Source organism: Tinamus guttatus, unplaced genomic scaffold, assembly GCF_059628265.1.
Source record: "Tinamus guttatus ecotype Peru unplaced genomic scaffold, ASM5962826v1 Tinamus_guttatus_pri_ptg000327l, whole genome shotgun sequence".
In the NCBI taxonomy this organism is placed as follows: Eukaryota; Metazoa; Chordata; class Aves; order Tinamiformes; family Tinamidae; genus Tinamus; species Tinamus guttatus.
Genome location: NW_028288861.1, coordinates 7975113 through 8002777, shown reverse-complemented (window position 1 = coordinate 8002777; position 27665 = coordinate 7975113). Strand labels below are relative to the sequence as shown.

General features: G+C 49.1%; 1 protein-coding gene across 2 annotated transcripts; it reads right to left on the bottom strand.

Moving 5' to 3' along the window:
* Positions 1 to 189: 189 nt before the first annotated feature.
* VSX2 (visual system homeobox 2) lies at positions 190 to 26622 on the bottom strand. 2 transcript variants are annotated; one of them, XM_088529359.1, is made up of 5 exons: positions 26196 to 26622; positions 24944 to 25028; positions 22033 to 22156; positions 1890 to 2070; positions 190 to 581 (listed from the first exon to the last, which is right to left on the bottom strand). In XM_088529359.1, exons 1-5 carry the CDS (start codon positions 26620 to 26622, stop codon positions 190 to 192), a joined length of 1209 nt encoding a protein of 402 aa, XP_088385485.1. The 2 variants fall into 2 exon arrangements, with proteins under 2 accessions (XP_088385485.1, XP_088385486.1); XM_088529360.1 differs by having other exon boundaries at positions 190 to 518.
* Positions 26623 to 27665: the final 1043 nt, after the last annotated feature.

The window sequence follows — 27665 nt, the reverse complement described above, 5'->3', positions numbered from 1 at the left end:
ATGGGCTCTGGACACCCCTGCCAGGCAGCCCCGGGGCTCGGCCTATAGCTTCCCGAAACGCAGAGACTGCAGCAGCCTCATGCCCCAGGCAGGGGTGGCCGAAGAGCCCTGACAGTCTGATAGGGGCTATGGCCCCCGTCAGTGAGGAGACAGTGTCTTTTGGGGCTGGTTTTCATCATCTCTTCCCCTCTAGATCAGCTTCTCCTCCTTTTGTGATGAGTTCGACTTCTCCATCTGTCTCTCATCCTCTACCGCAGCCTCCTCCCCTTTCTCTGGCTTCCTGCCCAGGGCCGGGGGGTCCCCAGCGATGGTCCCCAGGACTTTGGTGCTGTGCTCCTGAGCTTTGGCCCTGAGGGCAGCAATGCTGTTTTCTCTCAGTTCTTCCTGGGAAATGGTGGTTTTGGGATCTGGGCCCCTCTCTTCCTTGTCACTCTTGTCAAGCTTGGGCAGGGCCTGACGTTCCACTTCTGTCTTCCTTCCTGCCTCAGCCGCTGCCTCCAGAGATTTTTTGTGCATCCCTAAAAAGAATTGTTGGTATTCGGGTTTAGAAAAGCGCCTGGGCATGGGAAAGCCATCTTGAACTGAAAACAGCAAAGATAAAGAGAGGCCAGAATTAAGGAAAAGCAGAAACCCTTGCTTCAAACAGCAGTCACAGAGAGCCCATCACTCCAGGCCATGCGCGAGGGTGGCCAGGAATGGCTCTCTCCTGGGATCAGCCCAACCTGAGCATCTGCAGCACCGTGCATGCACAGCTGAGTGGGGACCCTGCTCACAGCCATGGCTTCTCAAATTGGAGGGATGAACCTGCCCCAGCAAACTACCGGGGGTGAGCCAGAACCAGAGCAGATGTATCTCCTCTTGCCAGGAGTAGAGCTGGAAGTGGCTGACCACACTCTGGTCTGAGACTACACATTGACAGGCATGTCACCAGCACAGGCATGTGACAGCAGCTTGCTGCAGTGATGGGTGACACTAGGGAGACGCTAGGTCCTGCCACATGGGAACATACCCATCTATGGGACCAAGGTGAAAAGGATGAGAATCTTGCACAACAGTGCAGGAGCCACACAGAGGGCAGGGACCTGGTGGACTCACTGGCGGATGAGGGAGAGATCTCCCACTGCTATTTCCATACGGTTTTCTTCCTCACACAGCCCACCCTCTCCCTCTCCCAGTTTCATCCAGACAGAAGGACAGGACAGCTCATTTTTTTAAGATTCCAGAAACTAGTTTGGAGGCAGAATCAGCCTGAAAGATCAGAAAGCAGGAAGCAAAAAGCAGGAGTGCAACAGAGTATCTACTACTTCCACGCCAATACCATCCCCACTCCACTGGAAAATAACACAAAACAAGGCAAAAAATGTAGTACCCTCAGCTGCTGAGAGCAGCAGGAGAGAGTAGTGCTTTGCTCCAGAAGAAAAAAAAGGGAATCTAACCCTGGGACAACTGCAAAGACAGTGGGTCCCTGCACCCACACCCATACAGCATCACCCAGGCTCCTCGGGGGAGTCAGACCTGGGCAACCTTTTGCCTTGAGCAAGAGAAGCAGCCTGCTCTGGGACTGCTCCCAGGGGACACTCACACACTGAAGGCCAAGTGTGGGAGTTAACTCCTGCCCCAGACTTGGCCTTGGTGGGGAGAGCTGGGGTGCATAATCCTTCACTTGTCCCAGCACCTTAGGCACTCCTGCACATCAGGATGGCAAGGACTGGCAGCTGTCTGGGACGAGCAGTTATGCCCTACTGTGGAGAAGTCATGGGGATGCGGAGGAAGGCAGAGGAGATTTCCACCCCACCGTCAGTGTTTTCAAGCATGTCTCAGGTTTCTCTGGGGACCCTGCCGTTGTGCCAGCCCCCTCACTGCCTCCACAAAGGCAGCTGCTCTCTTACCCAGGAGCCAAGGGGCGCAGGACTCCATGATGCCATCCTTGGCAGACTTGAGGATGGACTCGGGCAGTGGGATGGAGTGACGCACCATGGCACCATAGAGGCCGTACTCTGCCATCACGCTGCTCCTGCCCCAGCACTTCTCCCTCTTCCGCCACTTGGCCCGGCGGTTCTGGAACCAGACCTGGTATGGGCAAAAACAGGAGCTGTGGGTTATGGGGCACGTGTGCTTGTGCAGGGGGATAAAGGTGAGCATGTGCACCTTCCTCCCTAGAGCAGCGGTGGCCTCATTCCCCCACACAGCAGCTGCTGTGCATCTCTCCCTAGCAGGAGCAAAAAGCGTAAGAGCATGTCCCATCCCTCTCTGCAGGATATAATTAATTTCCCATTGCAGTGTCTCTTTCTAGTGGCTTTTGGCTCTCGTGCCTGGGATTTTCTTTTATTAGTTACTGGGTATCTGAGCTGCTGTGTGGGGCTCTGCGCAGTGGTGCCTGCAGGGAGGGCTGGGCTGAGGGTGGATGCTCTGGAGCGGGGAAAGGCGGGAGAAGGGGGAGCTGATCTGTGCGGTTTGCCCTGAATTCCCAGTTTGAAAAGCCCCTCATCTTCTCAGAAAATTGGCAGAATAATCTCTGAGCTGTGACCTGGGGGGGCAGCGAGCAGGGACGCAGGCGGCGGTGGGGGGGTGCGTGCAGAAATCTATTAGTGTTCGCTCCCTGATTTCCATTCCTCTTGTCTCACTCACCCTCCTCCCTCCCCTTATTCCCTCCCTTCCCGCAGAGCAGAGGCATCAGCTTTAGATGAAAAATTGCTCGAGGTCTATTCAGAAGGAGGCAAAGGAAGAGTCAGCCCCAGGGGCAGCCCAGGCCTGATTGAAAAATAAGTTAATTTCAGTTTGAATCGATGGGCCTCAGGCACTGAAATATCACGGGAAATTAAAGCAGCTGGTCCCCAGGGAACCACGCCATTGACCTGCGCTAATTAATGCCATGGAGTTACCAGTCCCCTTTCCGAGAGGCAACCCCTCCCTCCCCGCAGACACCCTGAACACCTCCTCATTTAACTAATTAGACTCACAGAAAATTGGGTGTTAATTTGTTTAGGTTCTTTTCTTTTTTTTTCTTTTTTTTCTATTTTTTCCCCTCCCTTTCCCGGAAAGTACACAGCAGAATGGAAATGAATGGCGGGGTCTCGCTGGCAGATGGATGCTCGGGGTCACTCTGCAATCTTCTCCAACTTGATTGCTTGATTAGGTCGTTAGCACATTAAAAAAAAAAATTGCTTGCCGTCTGGCGCTGGCCTGATGAGTGGGATGAGGCGGGAATCGCCTGGGTAATTTATCTTTTTATACTGCAAAGAATTTGATTTCAATCTGCAGATATATGGAGGTGCCTTTGACACCTGTTTAACATTACAGAGCTGACAGCTTAACCCTCTGCTGCCTCCGCTGCCCGCAGCCATGGGCACAACCGTGGGCCAGGCTGCAGTGGGGAGCGCTGGGGGGCTGGCGCCAGCCGAGCTCCCCAGCTCTGCCATGGGGACCATGAGAGCGATGCTTTAGCATGGAGCCAGGGCTGCCTCTGCTGCAGGAGGTGAGCTCTCCTCCTCCACGGGAACTGCACAGCACCCTACGGGATTTGCTCCCGCATATGCTGTGAAGGATAGTGACAGCGTGTGCACACAGCCAGCTGTGGAAGAACAAATCCAGCCCCTCCATCCAGCAGGGTGGGAAAAGCCTGTGGAATAGCCAGTGCAGACCCAAGATGCAGCCTCCAGGGCAGGAGGCTCTGCTGGTCGGGGACTGGCAGAGGAGAGGGTAGGCAGGTAGTTTGCTGGTGGCCGGTAATAGACTGCTAGCTTTGGCCTTTCCCAGGTGTCCGCTGCTGTGATCACAACTTGTCTCAGCAGAAGACCCTGTGCGCATGTCAGAGGAGATTTCATGGTCAGGCTGCTTTGTGGAACATGCCACACCAGCATCTCTCCTCTGAATGTTGAAAAACAGCTTGATTTACACTCTCTTTCTACAGGTAGGTTACAGGTCTCTTTGCCAAAAGGCTGGCCAACCTGGTTAGGAGGGCTTTAAACTAGGCAAGAAGGGGGAAGGGGAGTGGCACACTGATACGGCAAGCAGTACCGCACAGCCCAGGTCAGATGGCGTCCAGCGGGAGTATGCTAGTGGGAAAGTGAGGATAGGAAATGATCACGGAGGGTCCTCTTTCACCCCTCCTGGGAAACCTGTGGCCTCTGTTGCTTCCCTGAAATGCCTGTATACCAATGCGCGAAGCATGGGGAATAAGCAGGATGAACTGGAGATCTGTGTGCGGTCCCAGCATCATGATCTCATTGGAATCACAGAGACGTGGTGGGATAGCTCGCACGACTGGAGCGCTGCCATGGAAGGCTATGTGCTCTTTAGGAAGGACAGGCTGGGAAGGCGAGGTGGTGGAGTTGCTCTTTATGTGAGAGAGCAACTGGAATGCATGGAGCTCAATCTGGGAGTGGAGGATGAGCGAGTTGAGAGCTTGTGGGTAAGGATTAGAGGGCAGGCTAATGTGGGAGACACTGTGGTGGGTGTCTGCTACAGGCCACCTGACCAAGACGAGGAGGTTGACGAGGCCTTCTATAGGCAGCTGGATATTGCCTCACGGTCACAGGCCCTGGTTCTCATGGGGGACTTCAACTACCCTGACATCAACTGGGAGGACAACACAGCCAGGCATAAGCAGTCCTGGAGGTTCCTGCAGAGCGTCGACGATAACTTTTTGACGCAGGTTGTGGAGAAGCCGACGAGGAGAGGTGGGCTACTGGACCTCGTGCTATCAAATAGGGAGGGCCTAGTAGGAGATGTGAAGGTGGGGGGTAGCCTCGGCTGCAGTGACCATGAGTTGGTGGAGTTCAGGATTCAACGAGGAGGAGGCAGGGCTGTAAGTAGCCTTGCGACGATGGACTTCAGGAGGGCCAACTTTAGCCTCTTCAGAGACCTCCTCGGTAGAATCCCATGGGCTAGTGCTCTAGAAGGCAGGGGGGCCCAAGAGAGCTGGTTAGTTTTCAAGCAGCACTTCCTGCACGCCCAGCAGCAGTGCATCCCTGTGTGTAGGAAGGGAGGCAGAGGGGGCAGGCGACCTGCGTGGATGAGCTGGGAGCTTGTGGCAATGCTCAAGCAGAAGGCAGCGGTATACAAAAGGTGGAAAAAAGGACAGGTCCCCTGGGAGAAATACAGGAACGTAGTCAGGGAATGCAGAGATGCGACAAGGAAAGCTAAGGCACGTCTGGAAGGCAAGCTGGCAAGGGATGTTAAAAATAACAAAAAAAAATTCTTCAAATACATTAACAGCAAAAGGAAGATCAGGGAAAACGTCGGTCCGCTGGCGGACGGGATGGGCACCCTGGTTACAAATAACACAGAAAAAGCAGAATTGCTCAATGCCTTCTTTGCTTCGGTGTTTTCCAAGGGCAGCCCTTTAGAGCCCCAGGCCCTAGAGACAAGAGAAGAAGCGGGTGGAGAGGAAGACTTGCCCTGGGTAGAGGAAGATTGGGTCAGAGAGCACCTAAGGAAACTCGATACCCAAAAATCCATGGGCCCTGATGGGGCGCACCCCAGAGTGCTGCGTGAGCTGGCGGATGCTATAGCTAAGCCGCTCTTCATCATCTTTGAAAGATCCTGGAGAACGGGGGAGGTGCCGGAAGACTGGAAGAAGGCCAATGTCACGCCAGTCTTCAAAAAAGGCAAGAAGGAGGACCCAGGCAACTACAGGCCAGTGAGCCTCACCTCCGTCCCCGGAAAGGTGATGGAACGGCTCATGCTGGCCGTTGTCTCCAAGCACATGGAGGACAAGAAGGTGCTCAAGAGTAGTCAGCATGGATTCACCAAGGGGAAATCTTGCCTGACTAACCTGATAGCCTTCTATGATGAAATGACCGGCTGGATAGACGAGGGGAGAGCGGTGGATGTCGTCTATCTCGACTTCACCAAGGCTTTTGACACCGTCCCTCACAACATCCTCCTGGACAAGCTCCGGAAGTGTGGGATAGATGAGTACACAGTGAGGTGGATTAGGAACTGGCTGGATGGCAGGGCCCAGAGAGTGGTGATCAGCGGTGCAGAGTCTAGTTGGAGGCCTGTAGCTAGTGGGGTCCCCCAGGGGTCAGTCCTTGGTCCAGTCCTGTTCAATTTATTCATCAATGACCTGGATGAAGGCACAGAGTGCTCCCTCAGCAAGTTTGCTGATGACACGAAACTGGGAGGAGTAGCCGATACCTCAGAGGGCTGCGCTGCCATCCAGAGGGACCTGGACAGACTGGACAACTGGGCGGTGAAAAACCTCATGCAATTCAACAAGGCCAAGTGCAAGGTCCTGCACCTGGGGAGGAATAACCCCAGACACCAGTACAGGCTGGGGACCGACCTTCTGGAGAGAAAGACCTGGGTGTGATGGTGGACGACAAGTTGACCATGAGGCAGCAGTGTGCCCTCGTGGCCAAGAAGGCCAATGGGATCCTGGGCTGCATTAAGAAGAGCATCTCCAGCAAGTCGAGGGAGGTGATCCTGCCCCTCTACTCAGCCCTGGTGAGGCCGCATCTGGAGTATTGTGTCCAGTTCTGGGCTCCACAGTACAAGAGGGATGTGGAGCTGCTGGAGAGAGTCCAGCGCAGGGCCACAAGGATGATCAGGGGCCTGGAACATCTGCCCTATGAGGAGAGGCTGAGGGAGCTGGGCCTGTTCAGCCTGGAGAAGGGAAGGCTGAGAGGGGATCTAATCAGTGTCTATAAGTACCTCAAGGGAGGGAGTGCAGAGGACGGTGATGGTCTCTTTTCAGTGGTGGCCACTGATAGGACTAGAGGAAATGGCCAGAAACTGAAACACCAAAAATTCCATAGGAACTTAAGGAAAAATTTCTTGACAGTGAGGGTGACAGAGCACTGGAACAGGCTGCCCAGAGAGGTTGTGGAGTCTCCTTCTCTGGAGATCTTCAAAACCTGCTTGGATGCAGTCCTGTGCCACGTGCTCTAGGTGACCCTGCGTGTGCAGGGGGGTTGGACTAGATGATCTCTAGAGGTCCCTTCCAACCCTAAGCATTCTATGATTCTATGATTCTATGATTCTATGATTCTTGGGCCACTGTCAGCTATGAATCCACTCAGACCTGAGTGAGGACCCCCAGGAGAGCTCAGCCCCTCTCTCTGACCATGTTGTCAATCAGACACAGCACAGAATGTGCCCTGCCTGATGCTGCATGGGTTGCTGGTCATCCTGTCAGTGCCACACTGCCAAGATCCATCACTTAAGGGCATGGACTCCTCCCACATCCACGTGAGACAGACCAATCTGGAAGTCTGGGATCAATCCCTCTCCAGCTGTAGCACAAGCCTTTTCCATCCTCTCTTATCCAGTGTCTGCAGATCTTCCTTGTTTTGACATCACTCTGTGTATCCAGAGCAGCTTACAAACCTCATCTCTATGCAATTGTATTTATCACCAGCTATCACACCTGGCTTCTCAGCCAGGCATAGATTTTCTTGACAGGTATTAAACACATAACTTTTTGAACTTTTCACAATCCTCTTTTACCCAAATGCCTCCTCACTGCTGTTTTCATCACCTTCTCCCTTCCTCCTGCCTCCATGTCTCAAGCATCTTCCTTGGTGCCTCATACCCCCTTTCTGTCCTCTCCGCCCACCCTGAGGGCCTGCTCCCCTTGGCCCTGCTGTTGCCCTGGCCTTTCCCCACACTGCGCTTGTGATGTCCATGAGACCTCTCAGCACTGCGACTAGACGTGCTGCCAACAAACATCCCCATCCCCACAGTGCTGTCAAGAAAATACATAAAACAGCACAATCTTTGCCTGTTAACAGCCCAATTTTGAACAGAGCCAGTGGAAAATTTCCTGTCAAAAATGCTGATTCAACTGCACAGAAAAAAATGCATTTGGCCAGTAGAAGTGTAATGAAAATTATCTGTGGCTTTCTTCTGAAGGATTTATTTTAATCTTGTCCATGCATCATATGTAAAATATATGCTGTAAAACCAATTGGGAAAGTCAAAATGACAGCAACACCTTCGTAAGATCAAATTGAGATTTCCTGAATAAGTTTTATGATTTGCTGCGAATTTCCTGCTAGTTTCAGTTTGGAAAAGAGAAAGCATTGAAATGACAGATTTTCTAGTAAAATGGAAATCAGGAGCCATATCTTACTCTCAGGCATGAAGTCCATTGAAATCAATGCTGTGGAAATCTGAACGTTCATGAGATCAGAACCTCATTCAGCATCTCTGCCACAAATCCTGTCCCAAAGAGCACGGTGGAAGAGCTCCAGTCTCTTCCCTCTCCCACACTATTTCAGATCAGCAGAATTATCCCATATGACTTGTTCTTGGGATTTTGCTGTCATTCAAATGGCATCATCAGTGGGGCTTTCTTCTGGGAGATGTTACTACTTTCATCGGTCTTGGGAGACATTTCTTGACATGTTACAAAATTTTCCTTTGCCTTGATTCTAAGCTGAATCCTGCAACTATTTTAGTAATTTTGGGATATTTTCAGCTGTGTCAGTATGTCAGAATATCAATGTCAATATGTGTCAATATTCAGAAGCCACAACTTCTGAAAATGAAAGTACTGTGTGCATTTCTTTCCTTGACAGGAGATGGTTTCATGCTTATGCTTCCATTTACTTGCAGTTTCAATATTGCATCTTCTTGGCTGCCGTAGTCTTTGCTTAGAGAGGTTTGTTCTACATCTTCTCTTGCTCTGTAATATTTGGCCTGCTTCAAGAAATGTTTGTCCATGTTTGTTTTTGTTCCCTCCCATTATGTGGGTCAATTCAGCTTTGTAAAATGCTTATTTATATGGATATGTCCTACACACCTTGCTTATTACCATATAGGTTTTGCTTTCCTCTGTTTTTTCACTGGACCACCCAGCATATAGTGAAAAGACTGTGTATTTGCATTTGCACGCTCTACAAGTGCCGCAAGCCCTTATCAGTTTCAGACTGTGGTTACTGAAGCTTGTCTGATGTTTTTGCAAAGCTACCACAATCTGATGGCCAGAGGTGTCTTTTGGACAAACATGCTACATGTTAACATCATTTACATCTTTCTACTGTCACATAAGCATCCTCTGTGGAATATATGGCACTTGTTGCAAGAAACCTGTCCTGAAAAACTGGCTAAAAGAGTCAAGAGGACAAATTTGCCCTGTTATCTTTTGGGTCTTCAAGGCAGAGCAACCAGAAAATCCAAGAGCCAGCCTCTTAAGAGACGTTAGTTTTAAGTGAGGCCCTGAACAGGAAGGGACATTTCTGTGCCTTGGAGAAGAAAGAGGGATACAAAATACTTGAAGAATTTAAGTACTTGAAGAAGATATGCAAAGAAAAAGAGAGGAGGGATTTTGCAGGGTAGGAATGAGCCTAGAGTGAAATACTGGAAGAGATAGCAGCAAGTGGAGCTGAGCAGGGCATGGTGGGAAAGATGAGATGCTGATGGTGTGGAGAGGAAGCTAATGGAGTAGCCCGAGGAGCAGAGCAATCCACTAAATGCTTGTCTGCAGATCCACTCATCCAAGATCCAGAATGTTCAAGGAAACTTGGGGTACCCCAAAGTTTATAGCCTGAGCAGACAACAGTCAGGGCTTCATTGCGCAGACCACAACCCTGTGCGTCTCTTGTATCGTCCTAAATGCAAGGAACCCTGTAACCTCCAGGCTGCCCTTCTTGCTGGGGGACTGCACGAGGTGCCAGCTACCTCCCCTCTCTCTGCACTGTTACAGTTTCACCAACATCTTGCTGCCCATGGGCTTGTTGCTGCATGACAATTTCTTTTACTTTCTCCATGGCTTATTACGCTCTGACTGCCACACCCAGGCTGTGTCCTTGTCTGTCACTTGATGGAGTGTCCCACGCGCACAGCCCAGGTGGGCCCGAACAGAGGGAGATGACAGACCTCAGGGAGCTGGGCATGCCTGAGCACAGGGCAGCGCAGTCGCGGGCATGGGCAGACACTTCTCAGTCCGACACTCAGCTGTGAGTAGACGATCATTACTGGGGATTTCTAGGAGAACATCTTCTTCAACCAATTTCTGATCAATTATAGCTTCTTTCTCCACTCATTTGAGACATGTTAGACTCTGTTCTCCTTTCTCTCGCTCTCTTTTTTTTTTTTTTCTGAGCTGCCTCTGGATAGCAGTGGTATGGATTGTTGACCCCACTAGCTGAAACTTCCTTCTTCTTACCCCTTTCTATGAGCAGGATAGAGAGAAGCAGTAGTAGCTGGGATCTGGTATCTCAGGTGAAGATGAAGACCACTCCACACTTGAAGGAGCTTGCCTTTCCTCAGCAAGGCCTATCTGGTCTCTCTACTAAGAATCTGACCCTGGCTTTCCTTAACTAGGCAGGAAAAGGCTATACTTCTGTGAGGTACAATGGTATTTTCCATGCTCAGTGCTCATGAAACACATGTCCACTGATCTCTATCAGCAGTACAGCTGTTTCAATGTGTGTTCAAAGCGCTTTTCTGTCACACTATCACAAATATCTTTGCAGCAGAACACGCTGGTATCTGGATTCTGGCTGTGTGCATGCTCCTGCTCTTTAGTAGCCCAAAGGCCCTCTCCTGGGCTGCTCTTGAGCCACCACAAGGGTTGCCCTAGATACAGGAAAGGCTGGATCTGGGGATGCACCTCATAGTGCCAGCAGTCTCTTTCATCTTTACTGATTTTGGTCCCCCGGGCATATCAAAGCTGCAGGACTAAAAGCCTTTGCTTTGCAATACCTGCTCTCAGCATGAACCAGGCAAACACAAGGTGGTCACATAACACGTTGCTCAGAGGGGATCTAACCATCAACTAAATCCCTATCATTTGTTCAGAGATGAATATCACCTACTCTGTAACTGACACTTATCGTTATTGATGGTGCAGAGAGCAAATTATATTAGGAGGAATCTCTCATTCTGCAAAAGGATGTGAGACTCAGTGTGCCCTTGTTATCTACATTCATCATATTAATTAGTTTGTTTACCTAATCAACTCCTGAACCATGGTCTGCTAAAGCGAGAAATCTCCCTGATGATAGCTGTGAGCTGAACCCGAGTTCAGGAACCTGAATTAGCAATGGGATATTTTAAGATTTTTAGGTTGTTAAATTCCCTTGGCTCTCTGCTTTCCAGGCTGGGGAACACAGACAAGATAACTGGTAGTGACCATTTTTTGGTCTAATTACAGTGTTATACTGCACAGTCAAGCATTCCACATCCATTAAAGGAAAAATCAAGGCTGGATAATAGTGATTCTTTTTTTCAACAAATCTCACAGACCACATTTGACACAGTATTTCAACAGAGGCCTTTCAATCAAAGAGCACTGCTCTTTGGGGAGCACAGGGATGGTCCCAGACCAAGCTGGTACGTGCTAAAATGCCCACTAGATGGCCACAAGCAAATGCACATAGGCATGCACACACGCAGCTGCACACAAACGCACACGCATGGGCCCGCCAGCACTCGGCAGCACATGTATTTGCTGTGCCATAGGGAGTGGGTAAGCAGGCAAAAAGTGCTGTTGGCAAACCAAAAACTAAGGAAAGGGACAAAATCTCAAGAGTTCCCCCAGCATTAACACCCAGATCATCTCCTTTGCACATGGATTAACAGGCATTTTCCTCCTTTGCTCTCGGATGATACCTGTGGCTCAAACATTATGTTGCCTTCTCAGGGGAGCTAAGCTATTGCTCTGCACAGATCCTGCAAAGGAAGCCCTTTCTGTCACTGAGCTCTTCAAAGAACACAGCAGGGAATCACTGCCTGTCCTAACAGTGAGCCGCAGACCTTTCTGGCATTGCCCTTTGGCATTTCCTCCAGGGATAATCTGCTGTCATGGTCCCATCCAATATCACGGTGCTGACTGGTCTCTAATCCAACATGTTCCTGTCCATCCGGCACCTTGCTCTTCTCTGAGGGATCCAGCCATCTCAAGTTGAACTGTGGAGATGCTGAACTTCTCATATTCATCCCCAGGATCTCTTCCTTCCCTGGTATGTACTGCCATGGGAAACATGCAGACAACCTTGCTAGCACTCTGCTTTCTGATGTTCCTCTTCCCACCAGCCTGCTCTGGGTTAATCCTGTATCCTGTAACCTCACTGAATGCCGCCTCAGGGTTTTTCAGTGCAAGCTCTTCACACTTGTGCCATCTCCAGCCGTATACCTGTTAATTCCTTGCTCAGATCCCATCACTGAGTCCAGCTGTGTACCACCACAGAGCTCTCCCTTTTTACCTCCATAAGCAGGGGCCCCGTTGCCACCTCAGCGTGCTGTTCTTCCTGATGGCTATACACATCCCTTTCTTTCCATGTCCGGCCTCTACCATGAGAATAATCAACCACTGAAGACAGTGATGTCCTTCCTCTTGCATCAGTGGGGTCAGTAGCCCCAGCTAGGTCTGATTTAAGAATGCAAGCACTGCAAACAAATGATTATTATCTTCTTCTCCGCACCTCCCATCCACGCTTGCAGGCCGCATGGCTTGATACTGAATTGCCACAACACATACGATCTGATCTGGGCATCCTGGGGCTTCCCCAAATCCCTTCCCCATAGTGATCACCCCAGGCCAGTGTGTGCTTGCAGCCAAGTGCTGGGCCCCTCTGAGCAGTCTGGCCTGGCTTGAAAACTTTCTGTCCCCAAGATGCTAGGGGAGGGTGCACACTTGTGTAAACCTCAAAACAGTTTACTGCTGCCTTTTCAAATGTAATGTCAACATTATTGGCAGTGTTTATGGTGACATCACTTTCTATGGCTGGTATAAAATGGATATGAAGTTAAATTAGAGCAGTAAAGGTTGCACATGGCCTGCATGGCTGATCACAGGACTCATCATCCTTGCTGCTTGATGAAAAGCTAGTAAAGAGCTTTCTGAGATCCCATTAGAAAGAGTAATTCCTGTTCATAGCACAGCAAATGCACAGCAAAGCCCTTCTTTGTAATAGCTGTGGTCGTCTCTGACCCACAGCCACATACCTTGGAGTGGGCAAGTGAGCAATTCAGCAGCAACTATAACGCTATCTCAGTCCTCTCTTCTTGTAAGACCACCACTGAGCACTTGCATTTCCTAATTTATTTCTTTACATGGATGGTGTGTACTACTATCCCATCTCTGGCTAGGTAGACCAGGCAAAGGTTATTTTCATCTCTCTTCCTTGGCCAATTCTAGAGGGAAAGAGCAGGTGGGCTGCACCAGCACACAGGGGACTCTTGCCTGCACTGCCTGCCAGATCCTGAGCCAACACAGTCATGCCTGAGGCTGTGGGCAGCCACAGCACACCATCAGCCTGACGTAGCCCTCACTCAAGAAGTACATATCCCTTGCGGTCTGAGGCAGTTCAGAAGAAAGGAAGGAAACAGATTGTTTTAGGATCAGTCCTAGAAAAGCAGAGGCAATATTTGTTTGGAGAGGATGGCAGCTGGTCCTACCAGCAGTTGTTTCGGCTTTTCCCTTCGAAAAGTAAGATAGAGTCCCTCACTGCTCCAGTCTCTCAGCTAACAGATCCAGACAGACATGTTGGAATGAGCCGAAAGACAGTACTCTTCCCTCTTGAACACAGAGGTATTTCTTGATCCAAGCTTGGGTCTCCCCTAAGTTAAATCAGCTTACAAGGTACTCAGTCAATACAGTCTCTGTATGGCACCTAGGAAAGCTTACAGCATTTCCATGTCACACATTCTACAGGCCAAGCCTGCCTCTGAATCTAGATCTTAAAAGCACCAAGTGGGCTGAGTATGGCCCTAATATCAAGTGAGAGACATTGCGATGCATGTCACTTATGCGGTCAAAGCTTTAAAATCCTCACATCATCTACAGATCCCAGTGCCTCTTCCCACCACTTTGACCCTGCTCCTATTCTTGCCAGCCTCCACCAATCCCTTGCAAAAGGGATGTGCTGCCTGCACAGGTCTTCAGAGTGACCTTGAAGCAGGGACAAAAGCGGCGCTGGAGGGAGCCACCAGCGCACAAAGAGGGGCTTGAGCTCAGTGTTTGGCTGCCTCTGATACTGTTTCCCAAGGGACAGCAAAGATGCCACACAGACTGGAGCACATGTAATGTGTCTCTCCAGAGGAGATGCACTGCTGCGCAAGTGCTGCACTCCATGCTGGGATTCACGGGGACCAGGTTGACTGACAGGCTTGGCACTTTTCAGGCTTTATGGTGATTTGTCTTCACAGCACTTCACAGCAAGGTAGACACGAAGGGAGAGAGATACATCCTGAAGGTGAAGGGCTGACACGTGACAGAAATGAGTCAAAGAAAGTAAGGGCGAGGGAAGGAGCCAAGAATCCTTCTTGACCAGGGAACATGTTTTAAACTGTATTCCCTGGGTAAGTCATGATTTTCACCTGACCTTGCTACATCATGTGGCAACACATTTTCTTACATTTCCTTGCATGTGACCTTCTAGAAGCAGAAAACTTTGTCAGGTCCACAGCTCCTGTTTTCCACAAAGAGAAATAAGTGTGCACATAATGAGCACTGTACTTATAGTGAGTTCAGGGGTTCAGCACACACCTGATCTGTACAGCAAATGCATCCCTCAGACATTAGCTTCATCATCGTCAGATCATGATGCCATTTCAGATTTCCAGCTGATAGGCAGCTTAGGTGGAGCTACTGCTCCATACAGACTGCCATATGTCTGCACATAGATAGATGCTCAAATAAGTCTTTTTCCAAGGTGCTATTGGAAATAACAGGAAAAGTAGGAAGGTAGTGGGTGTTCAACAGATGCAGGAAAGCTGATGGGGTGCACACCTTGCCCTAGTCCCCACAAACCCAGAGAGACATCTGTCACTAATACTAAGGTGCTGCCACACAGATCATCTATCCTACAGGTGTTTGCAATGCCAAGGGTAAGCCTGGCTGCCACTAGCCAAGCCTAAATCCCATCTGTGTAATTTCATGATGCCTCAGGTTCCCGTTCTGAACTCCTGTTACCTGTGTGATCCACAAAGCTGGCAAAACTGCTGTGGTAAGGGCAGGGGGAGGCCAGCAGCTCCAGGGAGATGTGCAGAAGCTTGTCACACCAGGACAAGCTCACCAGGACATTCCCATGTGTGTCCATATCTCAGCTTTGTCCACCTCATCTAAAATCTCACAGTAAGAGACTTTCCCTCTGTATATACTTAGCCACTAAAGCCTTGATCTCAGTCAGGGCTGTAATATAAACTCAATGAGTTTTCCCACTCAACTAATAAATGACCGTCATGCAGGATGCTCAGTTAGAAGGATAGCAGTGAGGCCAAACATGAGCAGGGACCTAGAGATATCAGAAACACCTATAGGACACAAAATAAGTTATTTTGGAACAGAAACCACTGGCGTATCTGGCTAAGAGTAGTGATGGGCACAGATAATAATCCCTTACATCTACATAGTCTTGGTCAATGAATTTGGAGAGAAAACTGCTCAGAGCTCTCATAACTGACAGCCAAAGTACCAGCTCTGCATATTCTCATACAGCTGAGAGTCTAGTAGAAAGCCATTAAAATGGGAAGCTGAGAACAAACTGCACCTCTCACACCCAGCAGGCCCTGAACTACAAGTCTGCAAAATAAGTGGCTCCTGCTGCTCCCAGGGCAGTGCTGCTCTGCTTAGAAAGAGGAGCTCCTGGTGTTTTATCACAGCCTCAAGTCAAGGTGGTCACTGGAAACCGCCTTTGCTGTAGGATATTGTAGCAACCGTTTGTCCTTCATTTCAGTTCCTGATTTCTCCTCCATAGAGGCTCTTTACCACCTCACCTCTGGGGAGATCAGGACCATTTGTGTATGTGCTGAAAACAAGACTTCTCAACAGCTTGGTGCATGAGGAAGATGACAGTACACTTTCTATCTTTATTCACAGTGCTGTGCAAAACCAGGCTCACAGAATACCTGCATAAGACAGGGAAAAGGAAGAGTAAGTTTGTACTGCCAGAGAGGAATCAGAAGAGCTTATTGAGGACTGCTGAGGTAAAAGATAAGCGCTATAGGGAAAAACAGACCCATTAAGAATTAAAGGGGAGAGTAAATTAACTATGTCTCTAAAGTCTTAACAGTGTTATTGAACTGTTAAAAAGATCTGTATTCAAAGCCAGGAAAAGAGGAAAACTTTATAATAAAGGGCCATTAAAGGAAAATCTTAACACACAACTATCAGATGGTCCCTCTGCCAAGTATCCTAGGGCTAGAGTGGAATTAACTATTGAACTTGCTGGGCTGCTCAATTATTTTTTTTTTAAATCTGTTGAGGAAAACTGCAGAAGCACCAGAGGAAAGAGAAAGAAGGCTCTCCATTAGCAAGAGGAGTGCATGAAAGAGTTCCCAGCTTAGAGATTTAGAATAGACTTTCCAGAAGAGATTTTGTGATCAACGGTCCACAAAGTCTAAGGTAACTCTGTGAAGTGTTGTACTTTAACTACTGTGTTTAAGTGAATGGTGAGATTAATACAGAGAGGAGAACCTGAGTTGCCACAGGCCGCTGTTAACTCTGCAGAGCCATCCCTCATTCTCCTCCTGACTGCAAGGCAAAGTCCCTGCCAAGGTGTTTCACAGCAATGCACTACAGCATATTTTTTGCCTGGCTGCTGTTCCACTCGTGGGGAGCTGAGTGTCCCAGTATTTGTGGGTACCTGATCCTCAGTGATAGCCTCTCCAAACCATGGACAAACCAAGGAAGGAGTAATCACTGCAAAGCCCCATTTCAATCCTTCTGCTGTGGGAGAACAGACTAAAATCACACTCCATTACAGCTGCACAGTCATAAACATCTTGCAGGAAACAGAGTAGAAGACAAGGACAAAGCTGTTGTTATTTGATCTTCTCTCCCATTTGGAAGATTGTCATGTGGCTGAAGGAACACAGTGGGTGAAGACAGAGGGATAAAGTGGGACTGGAATGCAAAAAATATTATACCTCTAAAGCTCCATCTCTGCACAAAAAAAAAAAAGAAAAAAAAAAGAAAAAAAGAAAAAGCCTTTAAAACTCCATTACAGCCCCAGCTCTTCCAGGGAAAATTCCACAAGCTGGGCAGGTTATATACATGGTTCAGGGAAGTCAGGAAAGTTCCCATTTCATAGTTAACCAAAGCAATACTCCAGAGCCTCCATTTTCCCTTCATCTACTGCCTCATTTTCCCTCTGCCCAAATTCATGCAGTGTAATACTTTTCAGATCATAATCCTTTAGGAAGAGCCTGCAGAGGCTGCTGCACTCTTCCATCACCCAGCCCCTCTGGTTGCTGCTATGGTAATTAACTCCAAAACAAAGTTGTAGCACATGGACTGAAATCGGGCCATAGACAAAGGGTAATGAAACACTCCATTACAGAAAGGGCCAAATTAAATAACTCTTAATTGAAAAATGGAAATGAATATGAATTTAGATCAACTAAACAAGCATGTTATTGAGGAGGCAGAAAAGTGGATGAACTCCTCACATACCAATTAAAGACATGGAGGCAGAGAAGCACCATACGCCATGAGAAACACTCATCATAATAGTCTCACCAGCCAGTAAGTTTGATTAGTTTTATTACTCTCACTTGTACACTTCCTACATTTTTAAAAGCAAGGGGAAGTTAATTGCACATTTCTGGAATCACAGTGTCATAGCTTGCCCCAGTGATAGGAATTATTGGAAGAGAAGATATCCAGCCTATTTCATGATTCACTTCTGGCAGGGTTTTACTATTTGATATTGAAGAGGAAGAGTACCAAAAAGGCCAGCTCACACAGCAGGAATCCTTTCAGTGTTTCCATCGCCTTGGTAATCTACCTCCAATATCCTAATAACTCTTGTAATTTACTTACAGCTACATAATCTGCCATGGATCTGCTGTTCAGAGATACAGGTAGGAATGCAGAGGAAACATGCCTCATTATGGACAGTTTCTCTCTTCTGAGAGAGAGAGTCATCCTAAAATTTAGCAAGAATAGCAGGTCTTTACTAATTGAGAGTAATAGTGACAAGCTGAAATCTCATAACCTTAGAAAAATCAACACCGGCACTGTTTTCAATTGCACTAAAAAAAAAAAAAAAATCCCTCAGCAGCCATTCCATACACAGATTCAAGAAAGACCAGTGAATGCACGAAGCAGATATCCCAGCTCAACACTTGCACTGCGGGATTAGGACTAAAATTCATTGCTTTGCAAAAATAATCTACTTTTTAATCAGTGCATCCAGCTGCAATACACAGGATCCTCTTTATCAGGGTCATAGATTGAGGAGTTTTGCCTTCAGCTGCGCAGGACAAATGCTGGTGCCCACTGCTATGCCTTGATACAGTTTCAGTGCCAACTAGGAGCTAGAGAATGGTGAAAGCCAGAGCAGCCCAAAGCCCATGGGCTGGCACGTGGCACAGCTCTGCTCCTGGAGCATGGTAGGAGGGAGCCCCCAGATCCTAATGCTCCAGCAGCACCTCCAGTGATGCTCTACAGCAAGCAGGAAAAGCTGCCAGGGGTGAGAGCAAGTCAGGGCTGCTGAAGCTGCATGAAGCCATTTTTTCCTTCATGTCTCTTGAGAGGACTCCATGGGGTTCACTCCTGAGCTCTTAAGTGCAAGACCTATCTTTTAACTCTTTCCAGCTTGCATTAAACCTTATATAGAGAGCATTTTTGCAAAGCTGATGCAAGCTAAGTCTCTTTCTGGAAAAATACTCATGGTATAAATGCTTCCTTCCCAATAAATACCTCTCTTGATTCTTCCATCCCTATTACTCATATATGGGAACACTGAAACGTGCTACACCAACCACCAAAGCAATTCATTTTCAATTAGTTTTAGTTGCTCTTCTGTCTCTAGTTAGGCCTCCAAAATGGGCCTTTTGCTAGGTGACAGAGCCTCCTGGACACACAGAAGATGCTCAGTTCTTAAACTGTGTTAGACGCCCCTGGGACAAACACATCCTGATGGTTTCTTTCACTAATGCAATCCATGAAAACATCATATAATCATTTAGCAATTACAACTGTCAGATTTTTATGCTTTTTTTTTTTCTATTTTGTAATTGATTATCCCGTAAGAGGCAAACCCAGTGTCCCCACAATAGCAGTCAGGGTCTTTTTTAAATGTTTGTCAGAAATTCATTAGATTAGTAAGAGACATACCATAATGTCAAAAATACCAAGCATTTCAATAATCCCAAATCAAAGTGTCACTGGACTATTCTAACCAGTCCAGTAACTGGTTATATTTTATATATTGTGGTTTAAATTTTAGAACTGTCAAATTCAATAAGAGTGGCTTATCCACGCAATACATTTAAGAGAACATGTTATGAGAGAAAAAAAAAAAAGATTTAATTTAGGTGTAACTTCTCAGCATGAGAACTTACATCTAGATTTTACAGGAAGGTGTGGTTTTGTCTTAATAGCAGCACTTCAAGTCTTCTGAATGGACCTTTAAACACATTGATGAATATAGTCTTAATAATCAAAGTGACATCTGATCTGATCAGATCTGATCTGATCCTTCTAAGAGCAGCCAACTCAAAGGAGAAAGATGTATGCAATAAGAAAGTATGCTGCCTTGCAAAATACATATTCATCTTCTCATTAAATTAATATTTTTAAATATTTTTTCATGAATTCTATGTTCTCTCAAACAAGTAGCTCTCTTTTCCTCGAATGGCTGTTTGTAGTGTTCTGCCGAAGGTTTTACATGCAAGCTATTCCTATATATCATTCCCTCAACTGCAACCTTTGAATTTTACTTTCATATATATATTTCCATAGGTGATTTGCTTTCTGATTATTGCCTCCTGAGGAATAATTCCATGAATGAAAATAAAGGGTAGTTATCAGTGATAAGTGATGATCCTTTGTGAACCCACATGAAATGCTGCAAGAACCCACAGCATGAAATGTCCAGAACAATCTAAGAAAACACTTTCATTAATGACCCACAAGAGGGTGAAAACAACACTGAAAGATGGAATAAAGTACAATGAAAATGCAAAAATATAGAACACCCTTGAGCAGTTAGAAACATATGCAAGAAAAAGTAAAGGGATATAGAATTATAAATATTATGAAGTGAATAAATTAATTGCCAGCTATCTTCCAAAAGACTAGTATGAGGCATTAAATGATGCTAGTAAATTCAAATAAAGATTTGATCCATACATGCAGTTCTGCATGGAACTTCTTGCCGGAGGATGTTAAGATAATTACATATGTTTAAACTCCCCGAAAATTGTCAAAGTATTCAGCAAGTATAGTTTCATATTTCTCTGTAACATCTACCACTCACCACTGTCTGACCTCATAGGGCTGTTATTATGCTTGCTAGCCAAAGCTAAACTGTTGTCTGAAACCCAGGACGTTAAAGGAAAAAAGTCTGAGGAGCAGATCTGTAAAAAAACTTGGGCTATCAGCAGACAAACAAACAAACAATATGAAAGCAAAATAGACTGGTGCTTATTTGGTGCAACTCCTGCAAAGAATCAAAAGCCCAGTTGAACCAGTGCAAATACATCTGATGTGCCGCAAAAGGCTTTTGGCCTTTCTTTATGAGGAAAACTGGCAAGCCAAATGAGTTTAGAACAACAACTACATGATTGAGAGACCAGAGTGTGATTTATGAAGAACGATTTCAGAAATGATCTCTATAGCTTGCTTAAGTAATGACGAAAGCCAAAAGTGACAGCTGGGAGAAGAAAACAGGTGAACAGCCTGGGTTTATTTGAAAAGTATAAACATCATAACCAGGGAAGAATTTTAGACCCATACAAAGGGAGCTAAGTTAAAAAGGAACATGAGGCAAAATATCAAGAAGCATGGTCAAGCTTGGGAATCATTTTGTCATGGCTTTGTCATGGACCAAAAAAAAAAAAAAAAAGAGGTCTAGACAAGGAAAAAGTGATAAAATATGTGGTAAGGGACAATCATGTGCTAACTCCTTGGAGAGGTCTGTGGGATCTAACATTCCTCCCCATCAGTGATGCTCAGGGCTCTTTTATATGGCCTTGCTGTAAGAGACACAGTGCCTCTGCAGTTCAGTATCTGCTGTGTCCCTGGACAGATCTCTACTTGAAAAGGTCCTTTATGGGAAGTCAAAGGACCTTCATACCAACTCCAGCACCATATAAACTCCCAGCAGGTCTCTTCCCTACTTCTACGGAGTCACAGTGGTGAGGTAACCCTCCATCCAACTTGCTCTAAGAGGCACAAGGACTCTTTGCTCAGAGTACAGCCTTAAACCACCAGTTAAGTTTCAGGCGATGGGCCAATTTCTGAAATCTACTCAAAATCTCACCAGCACACAGGACATCTAAAAGTCTGCTAGTTCAGCAGGAGTCCAACAGCAAAACAGGACAGAAAGCACAAGACGGAACAAGAAATGCTCCTCATTGAACAGAAGAATGAGGGGAATTAAGGAGACATGCTCAAGACTGAGAGGCTGAAAGGGCTGCTCGTATTTTGGGGAGAATAGCCCCAGTCCAGGGTCATGCCTCCATGCCACAAGTATTACCTTGCTAAGTGGGCTCTGCACTGTTTCCCATACCCTCAAGGGAGCAGCTTCCAAGGCTATTCCCCTTTTTGGGACTTGGGTATCCTTCCCACCCTGCAGTCAGCCTACGCACAACTCTATTAGCTGCCTGATCCATCCCTAAGCATCCTCCTATGTTTAAAGGAATGGAGATGAACTCTTTCCCTGCCCAGCCTCCCTCCATGAAGTTCTCTTGTGGCTATACCACTAAGGCCTTGAGGCACTGCAGAATCCTTTCTCATGTGTCCCTTAGATGATTTAGAATTCCCCCTGTCGCCAGGTTTTGCTTGGGTATCTCTGTTCCTGGTTCACCTATGATAAAATCTGCAGGTTATCCTAGAGACCTTGTGGCTCCTGCTCTGGAAGTTCACACAGTCAGCACAGTCCATTCTCTCACTGAAAGACAAGGTGCAACCCTGCACATACACCAAATCACCACTACAGCACATCACACACCAACATACAAACACCAAATATAAAGCTGCAAAGGACGCTTGATCTGGCTATCTCCACATCTAATACTGACTAAATCTCCATAGGTCACCCAGAGATGTGACCCTTCCCACTCTGCTATCTTTCCTTCAGGAAAAGATAAACATGACTGAGAGGGACAGGATCCAAGAGAGATCATTACCTGTATCCTGTCTTCTGGCAACTCTGTTTTCATGGCCAACATCTCTCTAGCATACACGTCAGGATAGTGGGCCTCATTGAAGGCCTTTTCCAGCTCCTCCAGTTGGTAGGATGTGAAGATAGTCCTGAGAAGAATAAAACTCTTTGGTCAAAAAAAAAAAAAAAGAACATAAGAGGAAGAACTAAAGGCATCAAAGAATGAAAAAGGACACAAAAGTGAAAGAAACCTGGATAGCCTGGTAACACACAGCACTTCCCCCCACACACACCTGTCTCTTATGTTTCAGTGCACAAAAAGTCAAGTTCGGAGGTGAATGAAGAACCCAAAAATGCCCAAAGATTGCAGCTTGTATAGTCACAATTCACATTCGCTTTCAGGGACTTCCTTGTGGCAACAGTTCCCACCACCTCCCACCCTGCAGCTACCGCCTTCCCTCATCCCTGACCTGACAAACCACCCCCACCCTGTCCTGAATCCAAAGGTTTCTTAACCCTTTGCTCATCACACTGAGATGAAACAGCCACTGCCAGCACCCGCTTTGGAGACGCACTGATCCCTTCCCCGACTGCTGGTCAGCAGCCTCCTTGCATGCAAAGCAAAGGTCCTCTCAAGAGCCCTGCTCATCAATCAATTCCTCCACAGGATTTATCCCTTCTGCTCCCTACTACTTTTAGCCAGACCTTTCCCCCTAGTGTAGCCCTTACGGTCAGAGCCCAGGGGCTGCTCCCTCCCGGATATCCCGCTAGCTGCTCTCTGCCGGTTTGCATCACCCCCTTGTCCCACAAGGATTCCTTGTCCCCTAGGAATCCTCCCAGCCACCTCGCAAGGGCAGCCGCCCAGCCCGCCACTGCACTGCCAGGTCTCAGCTTGGGACAGCCAGATTGAAAACCCAGCAGCTGGAAAGCTGAGACGGATGAAAACCCATCTCCAGGGCATGCAGGAGAGGTCGCAGAATCTCCCGAGTGTTAAATCTCCCACCTTCAAAGCTCCTGGCTTGCAAAACACCATTAACAAAAAAAAAAAAAAAAAAAAAAAAAAAAAAAAGACACACTCTAATGGTAAAAAAGAACAACAGAACAACAGAAACTACAACCTTTGTTCATACTGTAAATATATTACCAAACTAAGAAACACGTAGCTCCCAGAAGAGGGTAGGAAAGGGGAGGGAAAAAGGCCTTTACAAAATAAAACAGAATTTCATAAAAGCCATAAAATTCCAGATGGGGTGATTAGAAAGTCTCAAAATATCTTCTGCTATTCTAAATCTAACAAATTCTGCCAGATTGATCACGTTACTAACAAAGGGAGCATGCAAATGCCAGGGAGCTGCCTGTCATCAGATTCATATTAAAAACAAAATAAAGCAAAAACTAATATATATAAAAAACACTTTTATATCCATTTTCTTTTCAAACAGTTTTCCGTCAGCTCTATAAATCTGTAAGATCTTAGAACAGCAGAAATCCGTTAGCAGAACAGCAGAAATCCGTTAGCTCATGCTTTTTCTCTCTGGGATCACAAGAAAGATTATTCCAAATTTTATCTACCTTAGATTTTAGGCATCTACTCTCACTTTGCTCCGGCAAGGGCTCCAAAGCCCAGCAGTGCTCACTGACAGGAGGCTTTTCCCTGATGGTCAGCTTAAGTTTTCCCTCTGTAGGTGCCCTATCTGTCCCTTTTGCAGAACACAATACACTTTCTCTTTTGGTGTTTACATCCTGCAGATATTTGCAGACTCTTGGCCTCTCATCCCCACTCAATAAAACCAGGGCTCTTAGCCATTTATTACAGAAAACAAAACAACTACATGTTACACTTTTTTTGCTGTCTAAAATGAAAAATTAAAGTAAATGACATTTCCTCTCTCTCATCTAAATTGTGATCTTCTCACCAGTCCCTGTTGAGTTTGTACCAGCCTTGAGCCCAGTCCACAAAAAAAAGAATCCTTATTTACTAATACATATTTACAGAGCAACCAGACTGAGACCGTTTGCCTTGGGAGGGACCCCTGAGCAGGGACAAGCACCCCAGACCCAGCCTCTTGTTGCACAAATAGTGGGATGTCTCCTGGGATAGTCCATCTCCTTCTACCTTGCATCCTGCTAAGCTTTCACTGGGGCATCTTTTAATCCACCCTTGCTGCATCGTGGCAGGATTGATTTAATTATTGCTAAATCGCCCGGTGGATGGTGCCTGGCCTTCCTTTGTCCTGGCTCTCCGGCCACAGCAGTGCCAGAACCCGGCACCACATTTTTCGCTTCTGTTTGTAAAGCACAAGCAGCTGAACTCCATTTTAACGGGAGGAGAAGTCACACAAAGTACATTCCCAACCTGCTCCCGAGAGGAAACCAAATGCCCTTAGTATCTCCCAAAGTGGGGCTTATTTTTCTCTTAAGCAACTTGGCAGCCGTCCTCAGCTTCTCTGCAGGCTGCGTCTGTTTCTCAACTAATTAATCAATTGCTCAAACATTTATTTATAAGTAATAAAATATTTAAATCATCGATAGAAAATGTCCCTTGCTGATAGCTAGTATTAAGATCGCTATAATGCAGAGCAGGGGAGAGTTTTGATTATTTAATTGCTTCTCTTTGGGACAGGTTATTATTTTTCTCCCCTCTGAACACTGTAGTCTGAGTCCAGCCTGAATGCTCCCCGGCGGCTTTGAGGCTCGGGGTATGTGGATCCGCAGCCAGAAAAAAAATAATAAAAATAAGTGACACCTGTGGCAAGTCTCCTTACTTATGGTCACGTCCCAAACGCGAATTATTCTGCCCGGGGAGGAAGGAAAAGGGGCAGAGCCCGGAGAAGCCGCAGGGGCGCCGGGTCCCCGGGCTGCCCGCCGGGCGCGGGGCCGAGCGGGGACCGAGCGCGGGGCCGCCGGTGCCGGTGGGGCCGCAGTGCCCCGCTTACCTGTGCCGCCTCTTCTTTCGTTTCTTGCTCTGGTTTAGGGATGATTTCGACATTTTTCGGTCGCTGGAGGAGACATCCTCGGAATCTGCGGGGAGAAAGGCAGCGTCCGTGGGCTGGGGATCCTTCCCCGCCGCGGCCCCCTCTGCCCTGGAGGCTCCGCTCTCTCCTTCTCCTCGGGGCGCGAGTTTCGTTGCCGCCGTCGGCCGCTCTCGGCAGCCCGATCGACGCGGCGTGGCCCGGTCCCGGTCCCGCCCGCCGGGCGGCCCGGGACGATCTGCCCCTGCCCGGAGGGCTGCGGGCCCGGCCCGGGCGCCCGCGCTGCCCCATCTCCACTGGAGTCGTTTGCTAGGCTGCTCCTGTCGTGCCGCTTCAACGCGAAGCCCGGCAATTTCAACCAAACCATCCCAAAATGATGGGGCTGCAGCCCCCTCCCCGGGGAGAGGCACTCGCTGCCTCTTGTCCCAGCTCGCAGATTCCGGACTTCTCCGGGAAAAATACCGGAGCGGGGAAGAAAATTAAAAAATTAAAAAAAAAAATGTTTATGCTGCCGCTGTGGAGAAAAAAAAAAATACCCCGGGGAGAGCCAGAGCTTCTCTGCGAGCGCCTTGCGTTCCCGGGGGTGCCCGTGCCGGGGGGAGTGAGGGACCCGCCAGCGCTGCCCTTGCCCCGAAGGAGCAGCCGGGGGCCGGAGCCCGGCCCTGTATTTCGATGCCAGCCGCTGTGGCCCGCGGGGCCGGCCCTGGCCCGAGGCTCGGGCCGCTCCTGGCCCGCTCCGCTCCGCACCTGCCCCTGCCCCGCAGCCCTGCGGGCACCGCCCGAGCCGGGGCCGCGCCGAGACGCACCGGGCCGGGGATTCCGGCCGCTGCCGTGAGGAGGCCAGGGGTGCCCCCGGTACCGGAGCCCGGCCCCGCTGCCTCCCGTCCCGGGTAGAACCCAGGCCGGCTGCGGACAGGGGGCTGCGAGCGGCCGCTGCCGTCCAGGAAAGAGAGGCCAGCGGACCCCTGATTCCCCGGCAACGATTTTGGGGCACCGTGGCCGCGGGGGGGCCGCTCCGCCCGGACCCCGGGTGGCACCGGTCCAGGCACCCGCCGTGCCGTGCTCGCCTCGCTGCTGCAGCCCGCGGACGAGGGGATCCGTTTGTGGAGCGCTCCCACCTCAGCCTCCTCCGGGGGGCCGAAACGAAATCGGCGCCGGCAGGGGGGCCCCGCCGGGGCGGCGGCGGCGGCTCCCCCGGGGCCGGGCACGCGCCTACCTGAGCTGGCCGTCTGGCTGCTGTCGAGCTGCGCGGGGGCGCGGGCCAGCGGCGGCAGGTGCACGCTCTGCGGGTCGGAGAGCACCTCGAGGAAGGTGGGCTGCGCGTAGAAGCCGGGGATGCCGCCGGCGCCCAGCAGCCCCATGCCCACGCCGCCCACGCCGGCGGGGCTGAGCACGGAGCGGGCCGCCAGCAGGTGCCCGGCGGGCAGCGAGTCCAGGGCGGCCCGAGGGTGCTGCGGCGGCTCCTTGTTCAAGCCCAGGATCTCCTGGATGCCGAAGCCGGTGCAGCGGGGAGGGGTGGGCCCGGAGTTGGGCTTGGCCCCCGCGGCGGGGGGCGGCGGGGCGGCGGCCGCGGCGGCCGCGCCGTCGGGCTTGGGCTTTGCGGGCAGGCTGGGGGCCAGCGGCGCGCCCGCCTTGCCCGTCATGCTGCGGCCGGCGGTCCCTGGTGCCCGCTCCCGGGAATGCTCGGGAGCCCCCGGCTCAGGCCCCTTTTATCCGCCCAGCCGGGAGCCCGAGCGGGGTCAGAGCCGCGCAGCCAATCACAGGGACCAGCCGCGATTAGGGATGCCAAAAAGCGGCACCGGCGGCGGCGGTGCCGGGGTCGGCGGGCTGGGGCCGGTGCCCGCCACCCGCGTGGGGCCGGTGCCCAGCCCTGCGCGGCGAGGGGCGCCCCCCGGCAGCCCCCGGCCCCGCGGGGCGCGGCAGGGCCGAGCAGCCTTCACCCCCACGCGTGCTGGGGATGATGGACTCAGCAAGGAATGGAGGCATCCGTGGTTTTATAAACACGGCTCCAAGGGTGGTCACGCACAGCGGCGGGGCACCGCTCCCAGAGGAAAGATGTGTGGAAGAGCCATGTCTGAATATGGCAGTGTCTCCTGCTTTCTTGCTCATAGCTAGTTCTGAAATGAATACCTGGCCAGCAGGGAAATAGAGTCCATGGAGGTAACCCACGGGCTAAAGTTAACTGTGTTCCTTGAAGCAGTGCAGAGCTGGAAGCAGATGGAAATATATGTTGAAGAAAACTTACCTGCTTTCCCTTCATGGATGGCAAGGGAGGTGACAGAGCATGGAAAGGGAACTGGCCTGGGCAGCCTCTGTGAAATGGACATTGCCCATCACTTTCAGAGACAGGATCTGGGCAGCAGCAGAAATGTTTCCTGGTGGGTTTCCTTCAAATGATCCCTGGGCACGCGAATCACTGCACAGAGAGACGTGCTAGTAGTGAGCTTGGATTTCCTCGTTCTTAATTTCATAGCTCCTACCAGTACAACCGACATCCAGTGTCAACAACCAAACTCTGCAAGCTGATCTTCTGTCAAGGATCCCTGTTATATTTTGGTGATAAGTTTCACCTTTGAATCATTTTCCCTAGTGAAATTACAGCTGCAGGCCTCAAATGATGGAGAAATAGATGTATCTTCTAGAAATTCCTGCCCATGAGCACTGTTTCTGAGGCACATAGTTCTTC